Below are 25,502 nucleotides of genomic sequence, written 5' to 3' on the forward strand. Positions count from 1 at the left end.
ATATTCTTTCTCAACCACTGTTCCACGTAATTAGAGAAAGTAGGCTTGGACATTAAATACAATAAATATTTCCCTCTACGCGCTCACTTTCATGATCAGGCTGGTTGCTGAAAACGAACAGAGGCGGTGGCTCATTTGGGAAAAGCAAAGAACCAGGAGCCAGTGAAACAGTTTTGTGCAGAAAACAGAAGCAGTAAAACAAATGTGAGATGAAGCAAACACTGCAAAGCAAAAACCAGAACCCTTGAAAGATGAAGAACCAACAGGGGATTTTAGTTAAGGCTTGGAAATTATTTCCTTTTTCTTTTGATAAAGCAGTTGATTAGTCTGCATTTCCGCCTTGCATTGCTTTGTCTCCAAGAATTAGCCCGTTGGCCTCTCTGATTGAATTAGTCTCTCTGCTCTACATTTGATACTTGCTAATTGCATTAACTTTTGGTTGCTTGAGGTGGAGGGTCACATTCGCCCCGTCCTAATGACTGGAAGTGGTTCTCTGTTGCTACCTGTTCAAAATATTTTCCACAAATCATCCAAAACAAGTCACACAGCGTTGGTATGCTTAAAAACAAAATTGGCAACCGTTCTGAACTATGCACTCTTCTGATTTTACTCTTCATATCCTCCTCCCCTCCCCAGCCTTTTAAGAACAGTTCTCTGACCAGTTCTTACAGCGGGACATACACAGGCCGTAGGGACTCACTATGCAAATGCTTTGCAGGATCAACATGTTTTGCATGAAACAGTTTCTCATTGTGTTAAAATAATTTACCAAAACCGTATGTTGACACCTATTAAACAGAAACTAAAATACCTCGAAGGAACGGAGTGACACACCTTGCTACTCCTGCTTGGTAACAGGACAGCCAGCTTTTTAAGAGAACCTAGGTAAGCTGGACCTGTTTATCCCACAGAAATGCCAGAAAAAGGCTATTTATGAAAGAAATTATAAACAGTTCATTGACCTGTAAAAGGAAGCTGTCATTAAAGAATGGCTGTGCTATTAAAGAACGAATAAAAGTTGGGAATGAAAGAAAATGACATGCCTCACGATGCTAGACTTCAGATTTTAATTTGTGACAAAACGATCTGCAAGTTCAGGACCCATTTTAGGCACACAGTGGTGCTGAGGTGAAGCTTTGCAGAACAGAGCAACCTGTAGCTAATAAACCCTGCAACCGGGGAGGCAGGAATCCTCCTTGCTTCTGCCAAGTGAGCTTCAAAGGCATCTCCTCACAGATCTTCCAGCAGTAATTCTGCTTGTCTAAAAGATCAAGAGAGGAAAATGTAATGTTGAAAGTACATGTGTACGTACGCGGAAACTGGTGACAAAGAATTGAAGGTACACAGAAGGGGTTGTTTATACATCCTTTTAGTAAATTTTTTTTTTCCAAAAAATTGTACTTTGGACATATATTGTATAGTATTTAATTTCTTTTCTTTTAAAGCTGAAGTTGTCTGGCTACGTTGGGTTTCCAGCATAATTAATTCTAATGACATAGGGGGAATTCCTCCTGTACTTGAACCCTATGCTTAAATGTGTTGCCAGATCAAAAGATTTGAATATCCAATATTTGAATAATTAATTTATTTGCCTTGCTTTTCTTCTCTGCTTGAATCTGGTGAAATGTGACTACTGTTGCTTTCAGTGCACCAATTAATTGCCCTCACCTTTCTCACTTAACAACAGCAATAGTGCTTTTTTGTTTTGTGAGCCAGATTAACCAGTAACTGTTGCTGTGGTTAGCCTTGAGATTTATTGTATGGTCAGCCTGTTAAACTTACAGATTACATAACAGGTCTTTAAAACAGGAATCCTACTTGTAGATCTGGGACAAAACAAGTTTCCTTCAGATGAAGATTGCACAGAAGCATTTTCAGGAACCTCAGCGTTGTACATGCAGGTTGTCGCTAGTTAATTTTAAGCAAGATCTAGTACCTGCAAGACTTCAGATGTCAAAACTGATTTGCACTGATGCTTGCTGTTGACGGCTTTTATCCCTGGACTACCTGAGCAGTGTATTGGTGTCTCTGTGACTGCCATTATATTTATAAAGATGACTTCAGGACAAAGTATGAATTGTGGATGGGGTTAGAAACACCCAACAATTTACAGATGGGACTCACAGGCTAAAGATGCAGGAAACTTTTTCAGAAACGGACCGTTTCCACAGCCGTCCCTCCAACTGCAGCAGCACACAGCAGCCCTGGCCGGGCTGATACCCCTGGGGTAAAAGAACCAAACAGAACAAGAGGTAAAATCTTTGTGGCAGGGACTGTCATGCAAACACACAGGGTAAAAGATGTCAGACAGGACAGGAGGTCTGGAGGGAGGAAATGACATGACTAGCAACTTGGGAAAGATTTCTTTGTCCCCAGGATGCAGTTTTTCTGATCCAGTTCTGTGTCTTAATTAAATAAAATTTGTTTGAACTAATTCTGATCATATTATTTTTCCCACCACAGGGTGTCTCTGCATCTCTTCTTACACCAAAGGCTTTGGTAGCCTTTCATGGCAAGCTGGGATCTCAAGGGAATGTAGGGTTAAAGGGAAATGTCCCCCACTTTAACTGTGGACTGACTTCAGGATCGTGAGCCGCCTTGGATGGGAATGGTGATGCCTTCATTAGCCGGCAGGAAATTCTTCAGCAAGTAAGGTCTTAGTCCAATGATGTTATTTAATTTGGTTTTGAGTGCTCTCCCGTATCAGATCAAAGCTGTGGCCATATGATGTGGTGCACTGATCTAGCTTAAGTTTGTTCTGCATTACATTCACAACATTTGAAGCATTATCCCTGCACTGGCACACTTCCGCTAAAGCAGGCGATGCCTGTCTGCCACGTTACCTTTATGCTTACATGGGTATTTTCTGTTCTCCTTCAACTGGGATAAAGCTGGCACGAAGCCAGCATGAACACTGGATCGTGTGCTCTGGATGGTTTGTATATTTAAACCGTTTCATGTTGGGTTTGGGGGTTTTTAGGACTTCCTTCAGTCTTACAAGCTTTGGGCTGGCATCAGTAGTTACTTGTTCCACTCTCCATATAGCAGGGACATGAAGCCACACTGCAGGAAGGTCTGGGCAGTGGGTGCTGCTGTCCCAGCAGCTCCTGGCCACGCCAGCCAGCCATGGCTCTTCACTTCCTCGGGATTCCAATGTGGTTTGGGTTTGAGGAGTAAGGAGATAGTAAGTAAGGAGTAGCAGGTGCTCCAACGTTGGGGTTAAGTCTGTGTGTGGTTGTTGGCGTGGCTGTATGCTATAGGCACATTATGTAAACATATCTTTGTCTGGGAGGTCTGAAAAGTAAACCATCGTCAGGAGGGAAGAGTTACGGAGGAATTCCAGATGGGAAGTGCTGAGCTAAGCGGTCTGTGGATGGGTATAGCTTAAAGCTAGTCAGGAATCTTCTAATTGTCATCAGGGCATGTCAGCTGGTTGAAACTCCAGCTTTTTGTAGAGAAAATCCAGTTTGAAGTGTTTTTTACTGCCATTGGGAAACGTTTCCCAGGGCCAGGCTGTTATGAGTGCAATATGTGAGCGAGCCCTCAGCGATGTGGTCGAATGTAGAAAACTAGAGCTCAAAGTGCTGCCCTAAGTGATATTTATTTATTCATGCAAATAATTAGCTTCAGTGGAAGAGACAGAATCTCACCCTCCAGTGGCAGTAGGTATGATGAGTCTTCCACGCAGTGAGCAAGCTCTGAGTTGGCAGAGGCAGAAGGTCCTTGTGGCCCCGCTGCTCTGGGGTGTTGCACCGCTCCAAGGGGCTGCTTCCCCGTCTGCACTGGTGGCTGGGGGCTCGCACCTGAACCAGGCTGCGACAGCACCTCAGCCTGGATTTAGGTAATAGCCAAGTGTCCGGTGGCTGGGCTGTGTGCCACTGCTGTGGGTGCTGTCACACGCGCTGGGTACTTTCTTTTTCCATGAAAATATTCAGCTGGTTGATGATACCCAGTTTAGAAACCAGGGCTGATGCGTCGCTCACCCCTAACGCCTGCACCTTTGCCTGTTGCTTTGAGGAATCATCGCACGCAGAAGACACAGATTTGATGTGATAACGCAGAAGCGTTTATCCCCAACAGGAATCCCAGGATCTGAGGTCCAGATACTTGCAGAAGCATCTGTTCTGGCTGTGTTCTGGGTAAGCCCTCGCCCTGCTTGGGTGGATGCCTGGTTTTAAAGTCTTGTGCTAGCTGTCACTGAGGCTGGCGGAAAGTTAGGGACAGCGGTGACCGGTGGAGTGTCTTTTTACAATTAAACCGAAGCAAGGTGTCACTGCGGACAGCAACATCAAGGTCCCACTTCTTGAGAAAATGACGGCGTAGGCTTGCCGCGTCCTTGGTGTCTGGCTGGAGCCCGTGATGGCCGCAGAGGGGCACGTTCTGCCTCGGGTGTTTGGCCCCGCACCGGGCCGGGGGCGAGCGAGAGCAGCGCTGCGCTAGCCAGGGGGCTCGGGGGAGCTGGGACGTGGGGGCTGCGAGGAGCCCGAGCCAGGAGCGCCGGGCCGGGGCCAGGGCGCTGTTCCGCCCGAGGGACGCCCCTGCCGGAGCACCCACGGCTGCCCTCGCTGCCCGCCCGCCGCCGGCTCTGCCCCGCGGTACCCCCCGTCACGGCCCCCCCGCCCTCCCCCAGCCCGGGGGGGACCGGGCCGGTGGCTGCAGGCACGCACGAAGGTCTCCAGCTGGGACCCCCGGCGGGATGGCCCCGCCGCCCCGGGACAGCTCCCGCCCGCGGGGGGGGGGGGGGGGAGGGGAGGGGGAGGGGCGGCGGCGGCGCCCGTCCCTCCCGGACCTGCCGGGGGTGGGGAGGGGGCCCCGCCGCTCCCCGCTCCGTGATGTGCGGCGCAGGCATGCTCAGTAGCCGGTGCCTACCCCTCCTCTCTCCGCCGCCGCGCCGACGGTGCTAGGAGGCTGCCGGCAGCGGCGCCGAAAGCCATCTTTGCCGGAGCCGCCCGGCGCCCCTCGGTCGCCGCCATGTGAGTAGCGGGGCGGCCCGGCCCCCCCACCCCCCACCCCGGGGTGCGGGCGGCCGCGGGGCTGTAGGGCTCGGGGGGCGCCGCGGGGCGCTGCCCTGCTGCTCCCGCAGCCGGGGGGGCGGCTCCGTGCGGCGGGGGGCTGGGGCTGGGGGCGGGAGGGGGCTGCGGCGCCCTGAGCGGGGGTCCCGGGCGGGGCCGGGGGTGTGCGGTGCCCGCAGCCCCGAAGTCCGGTGTGGTGGTGCTGCTGCTGCTGCCAGCAACCTGCGAGCCTCGGCGGGTCTGCGGGGCGTACCCGCCCGCCGGGCAGCGGGAGGGGGTGGCTGGCACGGTACCGACCCGGGTCGGCCCGAGGGGTAGCGCGGGGCCGAGACCCTCGACAGGTCCGAGGCAGCGATGCAGAACTGCCTGAGTCACCCGGCGGAGCCACGGCCAGCGGGTCCTGCCTGTCCTCGCTGTTCCGTGAGACGTTCCCTCCCCAGGACTGGCAGCCTGAGCAGCTCAGCCCCATCCCCAGCACCCACGGCCTCCTGTCAGCAGCGCCGGATAATAATCCGTTTCTTCTTGTTTGCATCTCTTCAAACACCTCTCCCGAGCCTTTACGTTGAGCATCAACGCTTTAATTAACGCTCTCTGCTAGGCAGTGCTGAACCCCCCAAAGTCAGTGCTGAAACAAGTAAGTAGGGGCGGATCAGCCCCCTGTTCATTCACAAAAGAATTCAGGTGGCTTAAACGCATCATTTCACTATTGTCTCAATTCGCTGTGCATTCCCAGTGACTCCTAAGGGACCGCCAGAGAAGATGGCTAAAGCAAAGAGTCACTCATGTGCTGGTGTATGGGACCAAATATCTGCTGGTTTTGGGTGGTCTTGGAAGAACTGGAGCTTGGTTGATTCAGAGAAGATAAGGAGTGGAAACAGTCCTGACAATCTGTGATTAAATTACTATTAAAATATTGCCAGTAACTAACTGTTCTTCACGAGGGGTTTTCAGAATAGTCTACCATCACATATCGTGAAATGTTTGCTTTTTTCTTTAATGTTATTTCCTATATAATATCTCAGACAATAAGCTTTTGTCTATGTTGTCTAAAATGTTTCCAAAGCAAGGAACTCCTTGGAAGGAAAAAAAAAAAACTTATCTAAAAGAAGATTCCTTAGGTAAACACTGAACTCCATCTAGCAAAAGGCAGTTCATTGTAAGCTTCTGTTGCCTACTTGTGCTTATATCAGGAGCCAGATGATGACGTCAAATACTTTTATTTATATGTGAGATTTTTTTCTATGATTAATACAAGAGTTTGCTGCCGCGGTATTATACGATCGAAGCTGTTAAGACACAAAGCAATAATTCAGATAATGTTTAACTCAGTCGGTATATGTTTTGGTTTTGGTGTGTCTAGGTCTTCAAGAGAGCCTTTCTAAATAAAGCAGAAAGGGTGACACTAGTAGAACTTGGTCATACCTCTTCTATAGGGGACTTGCATCAGACTTCTGACAAAAATCAGAAGAAAAAGAGAAGGCAGTTTTTGCCTACTTTGGCCATATAGACTTCCAGTCTGATAATTGAAACAAAGCCAAGACAAATAAGCAGCTTGTCATTGTCAGTTGGCTTCTGTTTCATTGCCAGATATTGTAATGAAAACTTTTTTTTTAACATCTGCATGAATATCATGTCCCAGTACCTTCTGAGTTACTGATGAACAACAGAGATAAATGTGTATTAGCTACTGACTTGTAGCAGCAGTTTGTACAGTTGTAGTTCACAGGGCTGTAAAAGCTAATTGCTAGTGAGCACCAAATACTCTGCAGAGGTTACTTCTAATCTTACACCGATAGAGTATTGCAAACACGGACTCTTCTTGCGTGTATACAGACATGCGCATGAGACATGACGCTGTGTCTTCAGCGTGTGGGATCTAGTGTCAGTGAAGAACTCCTTTGCTGGGTCAAGTGACAGATCCATCTCTCCTGGTGTGCTGTCCTCTGAAGTAGCTAGCAGGGAGTGCTTAGGGGAGAGTACAAGAAAGCAGTGGGTATGCAGTGGTATTCCCAGAATTCTTCCCCAGCTGCCAGACATGTAAGGCTTGGGGAGTGTCCGAACCTGAGGAGAGTTCCTTATCGTTCCTGACTCGCACTGGGTTTTGTTGTTCTTTCAGGAAGGTGTCCAGTTGCTCCATTTGCAGTGTACTGTGGCACAGAGCTCCACAGCTGGACTGGGCTGGGTGCGAAAGCCACGTCCTATTGTTTCTGAGCTAGCAGGTAGCAGGTTCTGTCTGACCTTACTCTCATGTTGGAGATCAGAGAACAGTATTCCTTATTCACCATCTTCTCTGGGGTTCATGATTGTGTGTCACCCCAGCGAACCTGCACTGATTTACGTGAGGTGGGAATCTGTGGTCTCTGTTGCAGTGAGTACGATCCAGGGCAGGTAAGACACATTCAGGTAACAGACATCTTTCACCTTGGTGCAGGCAGAGGAGAGGATGCTGTGGCATAAGAAGATTGAATGAAAAGATATAAGAGGGATCTAAAGCAAGAATGGAGATGGGTTGGACCATACCAGTGCTGCTAGGAAGATTGTTCCAGGTGTAAGGGAGAGCACGCAAACTTACTTAGAGGAGATATGAGGAGCAGTGAAGGGAGATGAGGAGAAGAAAATGGTGCTTAAAGTTGGGGCACTTATAGGCTTTGTTCCTCTCTGGAAAACAGACTGACAGCGGCAGGTGAAGTATATTGGTTTGTTTCTTTTACAATGGTCACATCTCAATAGGTAATTATATATAGTAGAAGTTCATGACATCATGGCATCTGTTGTTTACAGATAGGTCAGTGAGCAGACAGCAGGGTGCCTTTGATTACATTAGTCCAATACAAATGTGCTCTATGGCAGGGTACAACTTTTGTGAGACAAGGAGCAAAGCAAAGCACCTGGCTCTCCCCCCGGCGGAATTGCCTTGCTGTATCTCATTCCTCGGGTAGCAGTTAGAGCTTTCTGAAAAAAAAAAACCAAACCACCCAACCCTTCTGCCTATTTTAGAGCAGCAAGGAGTAACATCCTGGTGGGGATGGATAGGATTAAAATGGTTCCAGCAATTGTAATGAGTCTGTTCTGGTTGAATGTCTATTTGGTTTCTCTGAAAAGAATGGCATGGCCATGGTCTCCTGCTGTTAGTAGAGCAGTACTTAGCCCTGGTTTTGTGGGCATAATTTTATGAAACTCAGCAAAATCTCCCTACCCTGCCCTTCTCTTGTACTGATCAGCGGAGACAAACCAATTTAGTACAGCTCTCTACCCAGTCCTGACCCCCTGCTTTTGGGGAGCTCGGTGGCTTACAAAAGCGAGTGCAGCCAGTGCATGTCCTAGGGAAGTATAACTAGTGTAAAACGGAGGGGTACATTTTCTAAATGGTACATCTGTTCTGTGCTGCTAAGTGTCTGTGTTCCCTTAGAAATATGTTCTAAAAGAGCTCCGGAAATCCACGGTGGCAAGAAGATTGGCGTCCACCAGAGCTCTCAGGGTTTTACATCTGGTGGCCAGCTGCCTCAGACCCAGACAAGCTACATTCAGTCTTGACATTTTCTGACTGCCTCCCCCATCAGCCAGAGGGACCAGTGGTTTTGAGAGTCCTGTAGTATTGGTTCACACAAGCATAGTTGTGACCGAGTGGGTGGTTGTTCTCATTTAAAGGATGTAGTGGAGCTTGTAGTGAAAATAACCAGGCTGTACTTGATGGAGCACAGCTGTGTGCAGGAGAAGAGGATGCTGAGGGGTGAAAGGCCCCCGTTTTCAGCATGGTTCTATTCTGACCCTTGTTTGCTGGTTCTAAGACTCACAGCTCTGAGTAAGAGCCTTGAAGTAAGGGCGTTAGGAATAGGAGCTATTGTTGTTTGCCACTTTAAGACCTCAACAGAGGGATGTATGTGTTGTGTTCATTGTTTTTTTCCCTTCACTGGCTCTTTTGTGGCATCATGCACACAGGCATCTTCTTTCTGTCTTGCATTAGAAATAGATGCTTCCAGCCACATGTTAAGTGTTATTCCTTATACGCTTGTCATTTGAAAGAAGGGTGGCCCGAGCAGGTCATAAATCTTTTGGATATTTGGGTAATGAGTCTTTTAAAATGTAGAGATCAAACTGAATGGTGTCTTGAGGACCTCAGTGAAGAAAATAATCCCAGAATGGGCGCAACTGGGAATTACATGTGACAAGTACAGACAAAGTGAATGTCACAATAAACATTCTTCAAAACAGGGTAACATGAGGTGCATGAAACCCAAATATATTTAGTCCAGTGGTCCCTTTCCTTGTGACTTAGCGCTCATTCATTGTGTTATGCATCAGCCATAACTTGTTGCTGTTGACTTCCAGGCATTTTGCATGGATAGTTCCAGCTGTGGGGTGACTTACAGGACACTTAATGTGGCTGTAGTGGAAGCTGAACTGGTTAACCAGATGAGCATTTCCCCTTTTTAGATGCTATTTAGATAATCAATGTCTTCCTGAAAAATCAGTAATTAGGCTGTAGAGCACCAGGCACACCCATGTTTGTGTGGACGGCTTGGGATGAAGAGGCATGGCTGAAGAAAGGAAAGCGATGTATGAAACATGCTTTCCGCTTCCGCTGCTGTTCTGCCACCGTTTGTAGGATGCAGAACACATGGAGGTTTCTCACTGACAGCTTTAGCCAAATGCCAGTGGTGCCCTGGAAGGGCCAGTACAGGCTGTCCCAAATAAGTTCAAATTGACTGAACTGCTCATTTTAAGCAATTACGACTTAAAGAGAATATCTCCCACCTACGTCATTCAGTGCTCTCTACTGTCATTATTTGTAGTCATTACCAGCAGTTAACTAGGCTGGTGTTTTGTAATGATGCAATTCCTTTTTCCCTGATGTTTGTACTTGAGCCCTCTAAACTCTTTTCCATTATCCACTGAACACCCACCAAATGATTGCAAGGTGGTGTTTTGGTTTTTTTTAACTGCTAAGTTATGGCAGCCTGATGTTTTTTCTGTGTAAAGTAGTAACTCATTGAAAAAGATCTGTCTGTACATTTGCAAGTAAGTGTTTTGTCAGTTGCAATTATATTGTAGCTTCTTGCACTGGGTGAAATAATTAGAATGAAAGTTCCTGACCAAATGATCTGAATTATCTGATCAAGTTCCTTTATCTCTTCAGATGCAAAATTCAATGAGAAATATGCAGGAAAATGCAAGTATTTTTATTTCAGAGTAAATGAGAAAGAAATTTAATTTATCATGTGTTACCTTACAGCTGCTTGAATCAGTATCGCAGGGTCAAAAGGAACTCTTCTAGAAAACAGACATTCTCCTACGATAGCCTTTTAGAAGATAAATCCCACATTGTTTCAGAAATTGGGATGCTGGGGTGTTTGTTGTTTCTTTGTTTTTTTTAAAGTACATTCTCATCCATTGCAGCGGTCTCTAAAAATGTATTGGAATCAAGTGCTTTCACTGCATGTTTATATATCAGAGCCATAGCTTGCTTGCATGTTGGAAGCACCAACTAGCTGACAATTTGTGTTTGTGAGGAGTCGGTGCTTCACCAGAGTTTTTATTATTATGAAACACGTCAATACCATGCAGAATTGAGACAGCCTTTGCAAGAAGCTGGAGACAGAAACAGCACTGGTGGGAATACACCAAAGGCTGTGATGTGTCCTGCTTCATTAAATGATGTCCTTGTGCTGGAGTCTAAGTAGGAAAGGAAGTGTCCACAGATTTTACAAAACTCTTTACATGGTCCAGAAAAGAGATTAAGAGAGGAAATAGACAGCAATAAGTGCTGTACTGAAGTGTTGTTAGTGGCTGATACTGGATAGATGCTGATTTTCTTTTAAGATGCTCACACTAGATCCAGATGGGAATTTATATAATGAAATTGAAAAATTGAACAGTATTAAAAATGCAGTCATTGTAAGGAAATGCTTCTTATGTCCCGTTCTGGATACAGCAAAATGTGCGTTATATTACAAAATTATCAAGACTATTTTGCATTGTTTGAAGTTCAGTTGCAAAATTTTGTTTTTAAATAGCTTCTTAAAGGACTGTATTGCATCTCCTGAACAAGGAGAGATGTTTTGTGAAATATTTTTGGAGGGATTAAAAAAACTGACTGGACAATGTCCTAAGCAACTTCATCTAGTGGGCCCTGCTCTGAGCAGAGGGCTGGACTAGATGATCTCCAGAGGTTCCTTCCAACCTCAGTGCTCCTGTGCGACCATTTGAAAAGGTCAGACAAAACTGAATATGTTGAAGGTAATTAAACTAATGTTTGGCTGTATTCCAAGCATCCAAGATATTGACTTTTCATCCATGATAACTTGGTAGCACTTTTATCTTTAACCTGTTGGTAGTGGATGCCACAGGAATACCTGTAATAGAAGGGGAAAACATGGTATTTGGGAAGGGAGGAAATGTGGGAGTTAAAAAAAAATATGCAGATCCCTGGAATGCATTATTAAATTTGGCTTGAATGCAAAAGTTTGTATTTCTCCCACAGGGAACAACCAGGTTTCTTGCAAGTGAGCTTTCTCATCTTTCATATTCCATGCAATCTTCTCTAGCTTGGTGTCTGCTCCCATCTCTCTACACCATGTCTTGCAGTAGCTTGGTAGTTTGCAAAAAGCTATTGTTCTGTTGCCCTGTAAATGCTGTTCTCAGTAGTGCAGAGCGCACATTTTAATAAAACCATATGTGCTTACATAAAGTTAGAGGAGACTCTCACAGTCGCATGCAGTGGACTGGAAGAGAGAGGAATTGCTGGTAGTAGGCAAGGTTACGGAGTTGTGGTGTGCTGACCAAGACAGGAGTTCTGACCCACTGCTACAGAGCTGTGGCTTTTTCAGCTCGGTTTGTAACTTCTGGAAATGGTTGGTTTAATCCCTGGTGTATCTACCAAAATGGTAGCTGATGAGTTAGCACAAAAGACTGTGTTGCTTCAGGGCATGGCTGTGGCGGGGGATCCTTCAGCTGTGGAGCGCTCCTTATATCCATGCTGGCAGCAGGTATCTCTTGGGTTTGGGCTGTCAGAAGCAGGACAGATCCTTAGCCTAGCATCTTCCCTGCCTCTCCAGATCTCCTTCCTCAGTCTAGATTTCACGTACCTCTGGAGAAGAGCGAGGAGTGAGCTTTCCCAGTAAGCCCTGTGAACTGCAGTTCTTGCTGGAATCAGTCTCTGAACTTCCAAGTGAGCCCCAAAGTACTCTGCTCTACTGAAACATCGTTGCCTCTGTAAGAACAAGCGTGGATCTGTGAAGGAAAGGACTTAAGAATTGGCTCTACAGGCTTCTCAGCATCTCCTCTGCACCTGCAGAAGGGCAGGGGTCTGGCTCTGGGAGGTGGGGGTGTTGTAACGCACTGGTTGCCCTTTTAGACACCAAGGTCTTGAGTCAGGCAATGTGCCAGTGTTTTAGAAATATATGGGTTCTGGTAAAGCTTTCCTAGAAACAAAGAAAATCATTAATTATCCCTAAACCCACTCGTTATCTGCTTCAGGAGGTTAATGGTTAGAAATTACATTTGTTCATTTGAATTCATATACAAAAATAGCTCCTCTTTATCATGCTAGTGAATATGGCCCTGCTCAGGGCCCTAATTACGGTGTGCTGCAGGAAGGTGAAGGGCACGGCTGCTTCAGAGCATAAACCTGCAGCTGTTGGCACAGGCTGTTGCATGGGATAGTGCTTTTTTGTGATAGTTTGGGGTTTAGAGGGGAATTCTAAGACTGGACATTTCTTCTTGTGCACTCACTCTCTCTCTAAGTCGATCTGTGGGAAAGCTTGCTGAACTCCAGCAAGGTTTGCCAATAGCTCTTATAGAGAATGGTCCCCCCCTTCTCTTTCTTGTGTCTCCAGCAGTATCCATTTCCAGTGTGTGCACAGAGAGAATAGTTGCACTTAACAGCTGTCACCCATGGTGACAATTCAGAAGGGGAAAGGGGAGGGGAAGCAAAGAAACAAAGAGCTTTAATCAATAGCAGCAAACCCAAAGTTGTCACCTAACCCTGAAAAGCATGGAGCACTTTGTGCTATCACCAAGCAGCTAAAGTGACTGGCATGGCACTTTGTGCTGCCAAACATCCTGAGTGGGGTCGGAACTTACCAAACAGTTGCCACAAGATAGTTGGAGCTACCTCTTGGTAAAGATGCCAAGATTCCTAAATCAGCATCAGATCGAGCATCAATAAGCAAAGCTCTGGCAGAATGACCTTGCACCCCTCGTACAGGGTGAGGGCGGTGGGTGCTGCAAGCCGGATTTGCTAGCCCTGGTTCTGGGCAAGTACTCGTATTTGCAGAGGACAGTTCTGTATAAATATACCTTTGTTTGTTTTCCATCACAACTGCACCGAGTGACCAAACAGTCCTTCCAGAAGGCTTTGGGTAGCTGGTTGCTTCCTACACTTCAAAAGCTGACTGAGATTTGATGATGACTTATAGCCCATCAGCTTACTTGAGAATTTCAAGGCAGAATTCTCTGGGCTGGTGTCAGCACTGCGGTTGAGAGCCTTTCTGCTGACTGGGATTCAGGGAGAGCTCAGCTTGAGAGCAGGTACTGCCAGGATGAATCAGCAGATATCTTCCTGGAAGCAGTCAACAGTCTGGATATCCCAAGTGTTTAGCAGAGATCCCACCAGGCTATAAAAGTCTGCTTCTGAAATGTTTGACTACTTGTTTCCAGCAAGGAGGTGTACAGTCATTCCCTGACAGCTGTGATACTGTCTCCCACACATACATGAAGATCACACGGTGACATTTTTCAGCAACTTTGTTTACTAGATGATATAAACACAAAAATATTTCAAGCCACTGAAAGCTTTGATGCTTTTTTCCGTTGAATGTTTCAGGGAGATGAGGAGAAGGGAATGGAAAGGTGGAGTGTGCCCTATGTGTCTTGGCGTGTTGACACTGACCTGCACGTTTTGCATGTCAGTTCTCAATTCTTTCATGTATGTGAAGCAACATGGTCTCTTGTATTTTGTCTTTGTAACTGATTCATGGCCACAGCAGCAATGTTAAAGCGAAGAACCTTGCATTAGCATGTTTGTTGCCCTTGTGACAATTCTGTGCAGTTAACTCTAGGAGAGAATGAGGGGGATTTGATTTTAAGTTCTGTGCAGACACTGAAATGCTTTAGCGGTAGAATGATCTCCTTCAGAAACCACAGCTGACAGGTGCTCTTCTTGTTTAACTCCGACCTGACAAAGCCAGTTACGAACTACGCAAGTTAGTATTTTTCTGGTTGCTGACTCCCAGACAGCTGTTTGAGGATCTCCTTCACCACCACAGTTCTGGAAATAAAGCCTGTTTTCAGTCCCGAGCCCCTCTCCCAGCCCTTCCTATTTCCTGAGCAGTCTGGATGGTGAAACTTGTTAGGCGGGAAGAAGGCACTTAGACTAAAACATAACAATTACAGAATCAAACACTCTCTATACCTGGGCAGAGGAAAGAGCTGAACCGGTCAGACAGTGTGTGTGTATGAAACGAGGGGGCTTGCACCTTGGGGAAGGGAGCATTGCGCCCAGAGGGAAGAGCAGAGTTCCTGTCTCAGAAACACCTCGTTCCTGTGTGTTGTCAGTGAACAAGAGGTACCCAGATTTCCAGGTAACTTGCCGTAGTCTTGGAGGAATCCGTAGTGCTTGTAGCAAGGGCAAGAACTTCAGAAACCCTGAGTTTGATTGCACTGAATGGTTGCTGGTTTTGAAGTCCCTTAGAAGATTAAGTGCTACCCAGCAACGAGAAGAGGAGTCTAAGAGGTCCTATCTGTTTAGGAAGTTAAATCCAAAATCCTCAGAGGCACCGTGGCTAATGGCTCTAGATCAGGCTCAGCTCAGAGCTAAATCACTCTGTACAAGGTACTTTCACTCCGAGATGCTGCAGTAGCATTGCACAGCTTGAAGGAAAACATTTTAAAAAGTAGAAAACATGTAGTTCAGAAGGTAATGCTTAGCAAACCAAGCATTATGTACTTTGCTGAGTGAAACTGAAAAATCCCCAAATATTGTAAAACATTTAACAAAACTTAGCCAGTGACTACCTACATGTTCATTTAATGTAAAAGTGCACCTTTTGGTTTTGATGGGGTTTTTTAATAGTTTGGTGATGGTGCTTGTCTCTGGGTTTGTTCTAGCATTGTTTGTCTATAGGACTGAATCTGTTTTACAGCAAAGGCAGCTGTTCCCCCAACCTGGACCAGAGTAGCTGTGCTTCAGTGTTTGGATATACACAACCATTTGCAAAGCTTCTCTAGTTGAAAGGACTTTTTTTTTTTTTTCCAAGGGTTTATGTTTATTTCTATAGTCTTTGGTTTGCTTTGAAACTGATTGTGCAGGTTGCTTATAGGTTTATGCATGTAAATAGCAAAGGAAGGTACTTGATAAAGATTTTTCAGATCTTTAAAAAACTTGTCATCTGGGATTTAGGATAGAAACTGAGAAACTCCTCTTATTTGGAGGGTGGTGGGGAAGTATTGTGAGTAACAGGCAAGGGATAGCAACTTGGTGAGTGATGGGGAAGAGGAGACAAGTGTAGGTGTTTACCCTTGCGGCTTGCTGTGCCGAGCCGCTGTTAGTCCCTTGGCAGCTCAGACACAGATCAGTGGCGGCAGCCAGGTGTCTCCGGCAGTGACTCATATGCCCAGTACAGGTTTCTGTTGTTTTCACTGTGGTCCCTTGTTAACCTGCAGCTGGTCTCTCTTGGAATCTGCCTTCCCCTGCAACTTCCCAGTGGTGAATGTGGATGTCCACCCGTATTTGAGACATCTCCCTTCCTGAGGTGGCTTGGTTACAGGTAGGTTATAGGTTCACCAGCCAGCAAGCGTCAACTACAGCTCCACGTGCCAGAGGCTCCTAGCCTGACTGCCCATGGAAATGGCCTTCCTCTGAATCTCTGCTGGGACAGTAGAGTGTGTTGTGGGGCTCTAGCAGCACAAACACATCAAACAGGCTGTCAGTGGTGATAGAAGACAGAATTGCAGAAATTCCCTTGTGTTGTTAAATAAACAAAGGGAATCCCTCTGCTCTGAGCCACAATTGCCTTTAATTTGGTCAACGTAGAATAATCTGAGTTTATTCTTCTTGGCTGTCTCTTTGAGCGAATGAACTAGGCAAACTTGGTTGCATTCTTTTGTAGCAGAAAAGACTTGTAGGCTGAGGACAAAAGAAGATTAATTTAGAATATGTAAGGAGTTAAGGTGGGGGCCTTGACTCCTTATGCCAAATAGAGCTTTTGAATTTCTGAAAAGCCTTTGCATTTTCTGTTCTGCCAAGCGCCAACCTTGTAAATCCTTTTCTCAGGAGCAGTATAGAAAAATGAAAATTGTCAGGATGGAGAAGGCTTCTTTTACTTTAATCCCACATCTCAAACAGCAGCATCGTGGATGCCTCAGACATTTGCAAAAACACTACGCACACAAGAGATGGTGAGACCTCTGAGCAGATCAGCCCAACAGTCCAATAGTGTTTCGTAATGGAGACTTGGCATTTTAAGCAAAGCTTTCTCTCTCCCAAACTCTTCTAATTAGCTAGTAGAATTCTAGGTATTCTTGCTATGTACGTGCAGAAGTAGAGAGGTGGTCGTGCTAAGCCATCCTTTCCCTGTTTCCAGTTAAAGAGCTTTTTGGACAAAGGCTGACTGGCTTTATATTGAACACATAGACTGGGAGTAGAGTGAAAAGAAATAGGATCTCTGTCCTGCTAAAAACGAAGAAACAAGATAAATCTCCCTACGTAGTATCCATGCAGGAACTACTATCTGGGCAATACCATTGCTTCTACTGCTAACCCGTGTCTGTCAATATAGCAGGGCTGAATCAGGATCGTGTGTCTTTGGGATGGAAGAAATTGCTTCTGATTTCTTTCTATTATAGCTACAGAGAGACTGAGCAAAGAGGACACAAGGACAGGCTGGGGGGCATAGCCCACTGCTACATTAGACATCACACCGCCTCGAAAAAAATTGCTGCTGTCTCTGTCCTCCTGTCTTCAAAGTGGAACAAAGGGAAGATATTGTGCTTCTCCCTTTTAAGTCTTTTTTGACTTAAGGACATTGTTTAGTTATCTTTAGTTACTAGACCTCTGCCCAAGTAATGAGGGGTGTCTGGAACTGGGAATTCCTTGTAGTTACTGCCATAACCAAAATAGGGCTGTTCCTGAGAAGCTTTTACTTTTCCAGAATGTAGTGTATTTTGTATTTCCAAGCACAATATAGATTTTATATAGAACTTTTTCTTGGGCATATTCAGTAAGTGCTCAAGATGCTTAACTCAGAGATCAAAAAGCCAAGTAAATTGACCTTTTTGTAAGATCAACTTGGGGATATTAATGGTCCACAAGTGTGAGATTTTGAAGTGAGAAGATATTCAGCACAGAAACAAACACCTCTGACTAGGAGCATGCAGAATTTTTTCAAATTGCAAGTGTTTTAAATGACAGCTGCTTTGTGCAAATGTGTGTAGAGAATGCTCAATTTAGATGTTTCCATGATGCCGTGCAACAGCTATTCTGCATATGAGCATAATGATGCAAAGCATGTTCTGTTTGACATCTCAGTGTTTTGCTCTGTCTTTAGAAGTAAAATCCTGAGAGGCTGGTATTTTTTGCATATGTGTGCATTAGATGGGTTGTTTTGGGATAGGCAATTAGTTTTGTTTGGGTTTGAAACTATCTGAAATGGAGAAGTTGTTTGACAAATTAAAATGTTGGAATTCAGCCTCTTGCTTTTGGGGCCTCATCTCCAGTCCACTGAGGCAGCTGCTGTCCCAGTTCAGGCAATCTGCCTTGGAAGAGTATTTGTTTCTTCCGAGTAGTACTTTGCTTTAGACAGGATGTGTTGGTGCTTATCTTCTCTACGTGGAGGTCTCCGTTACAGCAAGTTTAATGACAACAAGACAGCAAGAACTATTCGAAGTTATGTCTACAGCATCAGAGTAATAGAGAATACATTTCATAGAGGGACAGTGTGTGGCTATTGACTGCACAAGAACTAGCCCTGTTCATAAAAGCCAAAGGTTGTGGACTGTGTAATACCATACTCGGTAGAAGAGGATGCATCTTGCTTATTCCTCCTTGTCCCCAGTCTGCAACATACATGTAAGTAAAGCAAACTGATTCTTGGCATATAGCAATAGTCCTGTCTTAGCCACATACAATTGGCTGAAATCAAGAGAAATGTGTAAATAGCTCCTAGGGCCTGGCTCTCTTACATCTGGTACCCCAGGGCTGAGCAACAACATGGAGCAGACAAGCTGGCAGCGATTTGAAAGTTCAAGAGAATGCATAAAGTTGAAAACTCCTTGAAGAGATGGGTGAGAGATTTCCCTCTAAAACTACTTTTTTTTTTAAGTGGGGGAACAAACAATGAATTTTAATTAGGATAATGGTTTTAATAGGCTAAAACCAATCAAAATACCCCTCTGTGTCTTAAAGACAGTGGTACTGGCAACCTCGGCACTGCACAGATTTACACTATATAAACACTGACAAATGAACCAAAGAATTCAAATTTTGTTGAAAAGCTAAGACAAATACAGCCTTTTTATATATTATATATGCCATTTTTTATATATGTATGGATTTTTTTCCTTCAGAATTAGCAACTGTTAATGGAAATTAGGAGAGAAGATAGAATATCCTGGTTTAAATGTAGTAGCGTGAATAAAAGTGATTTATATAGTTCTCTTACATGCTTATGATTGTCCCAGAGCTTTAATGAACATTTGCTGATGTCCTCCAAATTTGTCTCACAGAATTGAGTTAGTGTGGGATTTTGTCTGCATCACAATGCTCCAGAAATTGACATTTTAAAAGATTTTAAGACTTCAGTCCTCTTGCTTTGAGAGTAACTTCTCTCAAAGTACTAGGAAATAAAACAGCCTGCCACAACCCTTACTGTTTGGCTGGGAAGGTGGCTTTTGGGGTGTTGGCTTCTGCTATTCATGGTTCTTTGTATCCCCTGCAATGTGCTGGTGTTTGGTCATACATATGATAGTAAGTACCAGTGAAGTGATGAGTGAAATAGAGGAATAACAGGCTGTAATAGCACGCTGCTGGTAGAAGGAAAGATGTTCTGGTCCAGTCAGCCTCATGTGAAGTGGGTTACTGGGTAAAACATAACCATCCCTGCCTTGCCCTTTCTTTTTTGCCTCTTTCCTCACCTTTGATCTATGACTAGCTCTGACTACCCTTGACTATCTTCTGCTCCGCCTTGCAAAACCTTTTGTGGAGCGCATTTGCTCCAGCAGTGTGTGAACAATGTCTGTCTCTTAGATTTTTTTTCATCAGAGGCCACATCTTGTACCATCAGGAATAAAATTGCCTGGCTCACTTCTGATTTGAAATTTGATTTCTTAAATGTCATTAAATTAAAAAAAAAAGGGGGGGGGGGAAGCAGTCAGGCTGTGACATGTGAAGGGAACAGAAGTTATGGACTGGGGAAAATATCTTCTCACTAGAAAAGATCTTTGAAGAGAGAAAATAAATTCCTTATGGAAAGATCAAAGCACATGAAGGTGATGGATTATGACAAGATAAAAAAAAACACCTGGAGAAAATGGTAGGTTCAAACATAAAAGAGGGAAATAGGACAGTGTGTTTTTTTGTTGGAGATAAAGGATGGTTAGATGGCTAGCTAAGGACTTGAGATTATATGTTGTAGCTAAAGGACTACTAGCACAGGAATAGGGATTTCTTTCTTCATGCCTGGCACAGCCTCCACTTAGGTGGCGTTGAGGTAACCTTGGAGTTGCAGTCCTGGATTCCTGCTCTGCTGTGGTGCTCTGTGCTGGTGACTACAGCCTAATGCACTCTGTAGTGCAACCAGACCTTCTCAGACTGATGTAATCATAATAATTCTTAAAGTCACTTGAACAGTCTGATTAGGTCCTGCTATGGTCAAAAAATAGGAGGAGTTAAAGAAAAAAAAAAAAAAAAAGGCAGAAACCCTTCTGGTGAGCTAGGAAATGTTCACAGGTGAATAACTCTGGGAAAACTTTTGTTCAGGTTGTTGTTATCAAAGGTCATCTGTACTGCTATAGGTATCTATGTGCTTTCTTCATTGCTGCAGTGTGTGATGCCTCACAATCATACAGAAACAGACAACTACAGCTAAGGCACAAAGACAGATCCTCAAATATCTTGCTCTGTGGCATACACATCTGTGGGAATCGGACGTTTGAAATGCCTCTCGAGAAGCTAGGATCAGGTGACTTTACCCAAGGCTGTGCTGGGTTTCTGTGGGAAAGCAGAAGCTGCACCTCGCTTCTCTTATTTCATCACCCATCCTTCCCCCAGTCCCACCACAAAGCAGAAGTCCCAGGGGACTTGTGCTGGTGCTTTACATGCACCACGAGGTTCACCTGCACTAATTGCAAAGTTAAGTGTTGGACCTACTGAGAGTTACTCAGCCACCCACAGCTATCTCTAGGTGTTGCTGTTTGTCCTTCTGGTTTATTTCTTGGTATGTTTGAGTAGTTGGATCTCCACAAACCTGCCAGTTGTTTCCTGGATCAACAGTGATGTCTATGTTGAGTGAGAACCCAGCGTTTGTTGCCTGCCCCTCTTAGCAACACCCACTTTACCCTCTGGGTCTGTTCCTCATTTTCTTTTTCACAGTTCTTAAGAAACGACCTGCCTCTCCAGTGACTGGAGGCAAGAAACGTTTGTGTATGTGAGACACCTGCGTACTGATGATCTGGTGGAGAGCTGATCAATACTGGAGTGTATTTAGAAGTGCAGTGTCTTGCCTGTGACTACATGCTATGGGAGAGGTGTTGTTACCAGATGGGGCAAGGGAGGGATTAAGACCCGGGTAAATCCTCGTGTCCCTGACCTCCCTCCTTATTAATACTGCCTCTGCTCTATGATATTTATTATTTTTTAAACTTCCAAGAAGTGGTTGAACTGTGTTGCTTCCAGCTCACAGGCAACTTCAAATTAAATATATTTAACTTAATTAAAAATAAATTTGTCAGCTTTTCGTTTTGTTAGACAGCTTCACATTAAACTAGAAATACTTTTTCCGGTTTCTAGCAGCTGTGAGAACAGTAGTCTTTCTTGTCTGTCCCTATGATGAGAAACAATTACAAAAAGGCATAAATTCTAGTGGGTGAATACTCCAGAAAGAGTAGAGCAACATGAGTACAAAATTCAGTTATTACTGGCAAAACACTTGTTTCATCTATTCTCTTAAGATCTTGTTTAGCGTAGTATAGGCCAGAGAAACAAAAAACTAGATGCAGCAAAGCTGGGTTGGATAGAACAAAGGGGTTTTGATTAGAAATGTTATTACTGTACCCAGCAAGAAATGAGAAAACAAGAGACCTAGACCTGAATATCTGATATTCAGAATTCTTGATAATAGGACGATAATAAAATATAGAAGCAGTAATTGGACAGCTACCATTGAGTAACTTATGCAATATGTCAGTAACTGTTACAGTATTGAGGCCTTTGCCAGCTCCGAGTATGATGTCTGTGTTTCTCTCACCTTTTCTAGGAGAACGGGTCTGTTATATTCTTTTCTGTGTCATGAGAAAATTGTGCACTTTATGTTATGGCTGGCACCACAGTTGTATCTTTTGCTTTTATTATCTAAAATAGATGTTTGGAGTTGTGGATCTTAACCAAACTCTGCAGCAATTGCGGCTTATCACTTACATTCTGGGCCTACACAGATGTTTGTATATAAGGGCTAGTAGCTTGGCACCTCATAATTTGCAAATTCCTTAATTTCTTCAAAAGCAATAAACAAGGATGTTGAACAAAGGCTTTTTTTTTTTTTTTTCCTCTTTCTATTTTCTTAATCATGGTGGTGCCCTTCTGGCATGTGGTGTTCCAAGTCCAGAGCCAACTGACCTGCTCTGTGGAGTAAATGGGGTGCTATTCCCAAAGATCATTCACGGGTATAAATGTGCAATGCCGCCTCCTCTTCCATCTCTTCATTTCCCAAAGTTATGTATGGCTTCTCTTCTGTACATTGGCAATTTTACCACTAATCATTTCTGTTTCTGTGCTGAAGTATGATAGATGATAACATACAAAAATTGCTGCAGTAGGGTACTACTATGAGATGATGCTGGCAACACATGCAATTAGCTATATTAATTTCTTCTCTTTTAATAGCTGGGAAGAAAACATATGGAATTAGTGAGCAACAAAACCTCAGTTTTCATTTGAAAAAGGAAATAGAGAATGATTCATTCTAAAACCATACGCTCCAAAGGAGGAAGGCTTGAATTATTAACAACATCTCTAAACATGATGGGTGCTGACACCTTTTATTTTTACTGCCATGGTTTTTCTTCACATGCAGTGAAAGAATTTACACTATGGGAAGTGTTAATGGTCTCATGCTTCCTACCCATTTTTAGCTGCCTAATTTATGGAAAGCCATTACTAGGTGAGTCACTGCTTTCACAGGATTAGTGTGGCTGAGATAGAGCATTAGGTGTTGCTTTAATTTTCATATTTTCTTGAAAGGAACAACAGATCCACATTAAAACTGTTAGTGTTTGGTATTACAGTAGCGTTCAGAGTCTCTGCTTTTCTCGATCATGTACAAATATTGCAAGAGATGCTCCCTCTCCCTATAAGCTAACAAGCTAAACAAAGATACTTATCTGTGTTACAGATGCCATGAACCAGAGGGTTTCATTGTTCAGAAATTGTGCCTAATTGGATGGGAGTTAAATACTTGCAAAGACTGCAAACAGAAGCAATACTAGGACTCTCACTACAAAGAACTGTTCATCCTGCAATAGCTATTGCAGAAGCACATTTATTCTCTTGTTGATCTTAAGAGGCTTTGGTTAGACATTCACAAGTTCCAAAAACTAACAGCCAAGCCTGAGAGGACCAAGGTTTGCCCCTAACAGTAAATGAACCATGGGTCAAAATACATTTGGGCTGTCTTTATCATGAATGTAACAGTAGAAATGGTGTGTAAAATATTCAAGCACTGAATAAGGTATAGATTTCATAGCCAATACTCTTTGTAATAAATAATTCAGAAAGATTTGCTCAATTTAGAGAATGGTCTCCAGCAGGCAGTTACAGATGAAATTTGAAAAAAATCCTGAACTGATTTTTTAAACTAGTTTATTTTTCTATAAACCTCTTGTCACAAAAGACTTGTGTTGATCTGTTATGAGTATCTCACCCAATTAAAAGTACTTAAACATCTACAAAGTTTTTTTTCCACTACAGATTTTCTGTACAGGTCTACCTCCAGAGGCTGTTTGTTCCAGTTACGTGTAGGCTGCTTCGTTAAGGAGCCCATATCTCACTGTACAGCACATACCAGGGAGAGCAACTACCCGTCTGTAGCTTCCACATTTGCCTTGCTCAGAAGTCTGTTGTGCAATTGACTCAATGTGGACCTGCGGCTGGGATAACTCTGAACTACTGTCCTAAAGAAATTATAGTTTTTGGATGCTATCTGTAGATAACAATGAAATGAGGCACCACTAGTTCTCCCCCTTTGTTTTCCACTGAGAGTCTGTGGGGGATGAAACTAGAGAAATGATGTTACAAGTAATTTATTGCTCAGGGTTCTTTTTCTCTCCCTAATTTCTTTCTATTCTGTCAGCTTCTTTCTTTTCTCATACCAATTACTTTGACTTAAGAAATTACAAAGCTTTTCTTAATAGTGCTTGAAGATTGCTGTGTTTGCTGTATAAATTCTGAGGCAGATCTCCAGTTGCTACAAAGTGAAGTAACTCTGAAGCCACAGCCTTTTTTTTCCAGCTAAAAATCTTCCGTATATGAGCTATCCACTTCTTTCTAGGCTGGAAAGGTTTGAAAAAGGAAAGGAAAAAAGTAAAATAGAGAGTGATACATATAAGGTTGGGAGACAATACTGGTGGCTTGTTAAATGCCAAGTTGCAGAAACTAAATATAGATTACATTAATGGATTGGTGTATGCACATGTCTATGTGTGTACCCCTATGTTTAACACTTTTGAAAGAAGTGATAGAAAATAAATCCTAAATGACACTTAAAATCTGTCATCAAAGTGATCATATGAGAATGGTTAATAAGTAATGTAGGCAAGTGCAATACAACATTCTTCAACTACTGTTCTGCAGAATGGGTCTGTGGTTGAGACAGAAGGCAATTGGAGTTGACTTTTCTAAGCAGATTTTTAAAGTACTTTGAGTATTTAGAACTGAACTGTTCCGTCACGGTCTTCCAGAAGGATTTTTCTTAATGGATATGTCTTTGGACTACATATTATTATTCACTGGCCAAGTATGTGGATTTTCAGACAAAAAATATTTTTAATTTTATTCTGAACTGAAATCAATACAGACATTTGTGGTGGATGCTTTTATTTCTAGTTTCAAAACACTCCACATTTTTCATATTGTTCTACTCAGGGCAGTTGAGTGACCAAATACAGAAGAAAAGAAGAAAAGTGAAAGCTGTATGATAGCCTGCTCATTTGTTATATGACTTCTACATAAAATGAACAGTGTCTTCCTCTACTGGAGAGCCACTGACGTGACTGAGGCACAACACATGTTTGAATAACAGTAACAAAAGTAGAGGCTAAAAAGAGGTGTCTACATGCAAGGCTTTTAAACGGTGCTGGCTTTGTTCTGCCTTTCCAAGGAAACACAGTTTGTGTCGTTGCCTCTGTACTATTCTGCTAAACTTGATAGCGTGGTTGGGAAAATCTAAAATCTAAAACCTCAAAGCTGTTGGGAAATCAGTGGTTAGGTGGAGATGAGGCCCAAGTTATTGTTGCCAGCTGAGGAAAAGTTGGTAAGAGAAGCAAGGAGCCGTTGGTTACTGTGGTTGGCTGAATGCAGGGATGGTCCAGAATTCGCCACACCAGCAAATGCTCTGATGCTCAGTAGAAGGGGAAAGGGTGGAGGAGAGCTAGTGGATGGGGCAGGAACTGGAAGTATTACGAGGTAGCAAGTCTTGCAAGATGGTAAGGGAGGTAAGTTCAAGGTATTTTGGCTACTGGGGAGTCATGTAGCAATTTCAGGTATGAGGCCAGGCTTTATTGGTTTGGTTACTCATGGAATAGTTCATCATGCAGTCTGCAAAGGTTGCTTTTCAATGAATGACGTCATAAACCAGGGAATAAATGGAGTAATTCTGAATGTTGCTGGTGTTTTAGACGAGTAGAAGGTCTAAGACTCAGTCTTGGTATCGATAAAACTCATTGGGGACCCTAACCACAGAAAAGGCAGAAACTGTATACAAAGTGTAGTAGTCTGATAAGATACTGTGAGCATTTGTTCTGTAAATAAATGAGCTAGTGGATTGAATATTTGTTCTGTTTTGATGCATTTAATTTCCAAGCAAACTAACACACAAATGATAAAAATAAGGCAAGCCATTACTAATACACTTCTTTTGGCACCTTTACTGAAATCTATGTTTCATTCTGTGGTGTGTACCACAGAGAAATTTCTGAGTGAGTCCAATACATATCTTCAAAGTAATAACTGACAAATCAATAAAAGAAAGGATTAGCAGACCCAGACCTGCCTCTTCTTTCTTT

The 25,502-nt window shown here is 43.8% G+C and overlaps 1 protein-coding gene across 1 annotated transcript in view; it reads left to right on the plus strand.

Moving 5' to 3' along the window:
• Positions 1-4,152: 4,152 nt before the first annotated feature.
• VAMP2 (vesicle associated membrane protein 2) overlaps positions 4,153-25,502 on the plus strand; it is a 48,482-nt gene continuing 27,132 nt past the window's right edge. Inside the window, exon 1 of the mRNA XM_080409498.1 lies at positions 4,153-4,973. Within this exon, the coding sequence (XP_080265624.1) occupies positions 4,972-4,973 (2 nt within the window). The 5' untranslated portion in view covers positions 4,153-4,971. The remainder of the gene's footprint in view (positions 4,974-25,502) is intronic.

This window comes from Falco punctatus, assembly GCF_963210335.1.
Source record: "Falco punctatus genome assembly, chromosome: 13".
Classification (NCBI taxonomy): domain Eukaryota; kingdom Metazoa; phylum Chordata; class Aves; order Falconiformes; family Falconidae; genus Falco; species Falco punctatus.